A 5000-nucleotide genomic window follows, 5' to 3' on the forward strand; every position below is an offset into this window, starting at 1 on the left:
TTCTTTCATACAATTCTCTGCTGTTTTATAACATTATCATTTGCTTAGGTCATGTCAGTCAAAATGAACTATACTTATGACTGCTGAATAGTCATTCCCTATAAAACGAATAGTCCTCATTTCATTGCTTGAGTCATTACATACAAATATGTTGAACTACGGTAGTTGTCAAAATCTGTCAAGCTAATTTTATACATTTCTTTATAATTTTTCCCCTGAATGGAGCTGGATGCCAGGGAATCGCTGCACACATTCATATATGTTGATGAGGCGGGTTTCAATCTGGCAAAAGGTAGAAGGCGTGGAAGGAATCGCATTGGACAGAGAGCAACCACTGATGTCCCAGGCCAACGAGGAGGGAATATTACAATGTGTGCAGCCATCTCAGAAAACGGCGTCCTCACCCATATGCCCCGCATTGGTGCATACAACACACAACATCTGCTGACTTTTTTAGACTCTTTACAGGGACATAATCCCTGAGAATGAGAGGGGTCTAAATGGCGACCATCTGACCAAGTACGTTGTTGTATGGGATAATGTGCGTTTTCACCACGCAATTCTGGTCACACAGTGGTTTGCAGCACATGAAAGGATGCTGGTGGAATATCTCCCTCCCTACTCCCCATTCCTGAATCCAATAGCCAGACAGACAGGAACGTCTGGATGTGAATGAATGATTTACAGTACTGTGTATGTTGTATGTTCCAATTCAGTTCCAATATGTGCAATATTGTTTACAGTTGTGCACAGCTCTACCCAAAGGCCAAAGGGTGTTTCTTATGTTTGTTGTAAATTAGTTTGTATTTTTCTTTTGCACAATGCTGTGAACAAATTAAAATTGCAAAGAGCATATGCAGTAAAAATGTGAAACATACGTGTCTTGTACTCATTTACCTCACTAAATACAGCAATGTGTAACTGTAGATTTCAAATGGCTGTGCAAATAGTGTATAGTGCTGTCTTGAGCATTTTCAGAAAGTGTCACCAAGATCTGACTTTTTTTGCATTGGAAAACACTTACAGAGTGAACTGTCATATGACAGTGACACTTTCATTGACATGAATACTTGCTTTTGAGGAATGAATTATCCATTTTGAGCAAGTGACACGCTTCTGCAGGTTATCACCTAGGTTTTGCAGTTTGTACTAATTGTTTTGAGAAATGCACTAACAGTTATGAGAACTTTAATTCTGATCAGAGAAATGCACCAAAGCAATTGAGAAAAACTGTAAGTGTCTTGCCCAAGGACACAACGGCAGTGGGATGGACATGGGCTTGAGCGGGATTCGAACCACCAACGAACCACCACTCTACCCCTGAGCCACGCCGCCCCACGTAGATAGATAGATAGATAGATAGATAGATAGATAGATAGATAGATAGATAGATAGATAGATAGACAGACAGACAGACAGACAGACAGACAGACAGACAGACAGACAGACAGACAGACAGACAGACAGACAGACAGACAGACAGACAGACAGATAGATAGATAGATAGATAGATAGATAGATAGATAGATAGATAGATAGATAGATAGATAGATAGATAGATAGATAGATAGATAGATAGATAGATAGATAGATAGATAGATAGATAGATAGATAGATAGATAGATAGATAGATAGATAGATAGATAGATAGATAGATAGATAGATAGATAGATAGATACCTGTCTGAACCGCTGGTAGATGACACCAAACTTGAAGGTGCTGTTGACCTCGTGTTCGTCATAGTTCAGTATTAGCTGGGAGGCCTGGCATAGACAGACAGTATGAGTTAGCGTGTGTACGTCTAGCTTAGTTTGGTTCACATTCAGCCTGGAGATTCCCTGCCATAACTGATGCTAGCTTTCTGTTCATATAGCTATGTTTAGGGCATTTCTGGTTTATCAAACATGACAGTGAGTGACAGGAAATCATGATGAGAGAGAAAGGGGGTGGCATGCAACAAAGGTCTCAGGCTCAGGATTCAAACCTACGACACTGCGATTACACAGTATGTGTGAACCATGATACCAGATTTGTTGATATGATTAAAACGGACCATCCTCAAACCATGGACTGATAGTGACCCTTCAAAATACTTGCAAAGAGTACGCAGAAATGTGTAAATCTGTTCACTTTCACAGAACAAAATGTTTGGAGCATGCACAGAATCTTAATGATTTCTGTTTGAGAATAACTAAGTACTTCAGTGCTTTTTCTAGTGCTACTATTCATAGTATTCAATCGCTTATATTCTGGTAAGCCAAACACAGAGGATTATATCAAACAAAAGTTTTGTCTTTACAAAAGACAACCCTGGTCAATGAGCAGTGGTGAAAGTAACTTATGTATTTTTACTCAAGTACTTTATACTTTTACTCCACTGTAACATTTGGGGTTTTGCGGGCGGCTAAGTGGCCACTAGTGCAGGAGATGCTGGGTTCGAGCCCAGCTCTCGGCATTGCTACCAGTGTCAGTATTAGGGGGTGGGAAGCTGGTGGGTGGGGATCGGACGTTGTGGACAGCGACTCCTACAGGTCGGTTGGTGCGCCTGCGCAGCAGAATCAGGAAGCAACGAGGGCGGCGTGACCCTCCCACGCAGACCCTCGCCGCTGAGAGATCGTGCTGTGCAGGTGAAAAGATGCGACTGCTGCTTCCTCGAGTACCGGAGGGGACACGTGATGCAAGGCTTCGTCCACATTGCAGCCGGCCTGTGGGAGGCATGGCCTAACAGCGTTCAAGACAGGGGAGGGAAGAATTGGACAATACGAAATTGGGATGGGAGAAAAAATTGAAAATGGGAGAAAAAGTAGATAAAAAAAAACATTTGGGGTTTTGCTCTCCTCAGGGAGCAAAACCCTAGCGTTATCTGGTGGTAATTGACCTGTCTATCTGCCCTGATTCCATTCATTGGCACCAGGGCCCCGTTCCCCGTACCTGGATAACTGAGTTAGCCGGATAATTTCCAGTCTAGTCTGACTTAAGCCGGACCTTTCCATTCCCCGACGCGCGATTGTCCAAATCACCATGACAACAGATCAAAAAGTTTGAGCCTGGTCGAGAGTAGGGTTAACTTCAGTTAGCCGGATGAACCATGGCCACGCCCCGCAAATAAATGACAGCTCGCTTCCTGAAATGATTCTCACAGTCTAGATCCCATTATACCATTCTGAATTATGTTTCTGTGCTTCGTTTTCCTAGAGGGGGCTTTTGAAATGTATAATAATAGAACTAAATGCTGATAATAAATCATATTGAGCCTATAGATTTACTTTGTCCTAAATAAAATAATGCACGTCATATACGGCGCTCGGAGTCGCGATACACGCTGCATGTGGTTATTTTAATAACGGCGCATTGCCAAATGTGAATCCCGCGGGGATATTTTTAATGAATGAAACCTATCGGCCGTTTGGCTCTGATTAGTTTCATATATTCTCCGCTGTAGATTTGCTTAACGGAGCGCCCGGATTGTGTTTCATTCAAGCATAAAATTGAAGTGTCTATGCGTGGATTGTGGATTTTGTGTGATATTGTAACTGGGATTAAAATGTCTGATGAGATGCGCTGTTTGACGGATTTGAGAAATTTAATGAGCCGTTGACGTCACATTAATGCATTTGAGAATAAAGAGATAAAACTTCATTCAAAAGAAAAAATATTCTAAACACGGGTCTCTCGTCCATTAATGGATAAACAATGAATCTATCCCGTCTGGCACAGTGGCGCAGCGGTAGTGCTCAATCCTGGCAACCGGGCGACCGGTGTTCGAAAACCCCGCGTTTCCAATATAATTTTTTGGAATATAATATTAATGATTATACGCAAAAGTAGCCTAGTTTTAAGTTAAAATATTATAAATCTACATGCATTGAGGATGTCATTCTTTATATAGCTCTCAACGTGCACCAAATTGAATTATTCCTACATTGCAAAAAGAAGGAAAAGACTAGGATTCGAACCCGGGCCGTCTGCGTGAAAGTCAAAAGCAGAAACCGTTACACCACAGTGCAGATAAGTAAAAGATCCACCATACATCAATCAATGGGTAAGAGAGCCGTATCCTTATTCTGTATAACAGTTTAACTAATTATTTTCGCTAGCAAGATCTCATTTGATTATTCAATCCATAAACCTACTGCCAGCAGGCAAGTTTAAAGAAATATAATCTGATTGATTGAGGTAATGAGGGACTTAAAATTAGCCTATAGATAACGCATTTAACTTGTCGGCGAGGCGATTGAGCCGTACTGCAATCTGTTAATAAAGTTTTAAATCAATTAATCAATCAATGCCGTTAGAAAATCAGGATCTCTGCTATCGATACGTGCTGGCTTTTCAACTGAAGCGGCCGTGCGCACTTATCCTGGGTCTCAAGTCTGGTTCGAGTTAACGAGACTGAATCCACCTTCGAGGAACAGGAAAATCCCGGCTTCAAACATCGGGTTAATTGAATCTGGATAATGGGACTCTTGATCGACTTAGTTGAACCAGGTACGGGGAATAGGGCCCTGGTGTGTCTAGTTAGGGTGGCTTTATATGCTCTTCCGTCTTACCGTAACACTGTCAGTCGATCACTGAACCTTGCCGTGAGTAGTACTATGCATTCATGCAAAAGCCTTATCGCTCCTTGCCACGGAGGATAAGTTTGTTCGCTATCGTGCCACTTTGACTGCTGTGTCAACCTGTTATGGGAATATATTATATCGCTGTGAGTCTATGCAGCATCGTCGTCGGACGTCTATTCCGTTTGTCGTGTTTATTATTTCGTGTATCCCGTTTTGGAGACTTAGCTTTCTCCCCTTTATTTTCCCCCTGTTTATTGCGTAGTTTACTTTGTGTTTATTATTTAACGTGTTTTGGAGACAGAGATTCTCCCCTTTTGTTTATTGCAATCGTGTGCATCTTCATTCATCCACTCAAGACAAATAAAGAAGCAATCCTTTGTTTGAGAATCAACAGCTGCCTCTCGTCTATCCGTGCTGCACTGCACCTGGGTCCAACAC

General features: G+C 41.8%; 1 protein-coding gene across 1 annotated transcript in view; it reads right to left on the bottom strand.

The window, feature by feature from the left end:
* The window catches only part of LOC311233518 (rap1 GTPase-activating protein 2-like), a gene marked incomplete at its 3' end in the record, with an annotated part of 221692 nt that overhangs the window by 16512 nt on the left and 200180 nt on the right, over positions 1-5000 (bottom strand). Inside the window, exon 11 of the mRNA XM_084320484.1 lies at positions 1680-1763. Within this exon, the coding sequence (XP_084176610.1) occupies positions 1680-1763 (84 nt within the window). The remainder of the gene's footprint in view (positions 1-1679; positions 1764-5000) is intronic.

Source organism: Notolepis coatsorum, assembly GCF_963971535.1.
Source record: "Notolepis coatsorum genome assembly, chromosome: 8".
NCBI lineage: Eukaryota > Metazoa > Chordata > Actinopteri > Aulopiformes > Paralepididae > Notolepis > Notolepis coatsorum.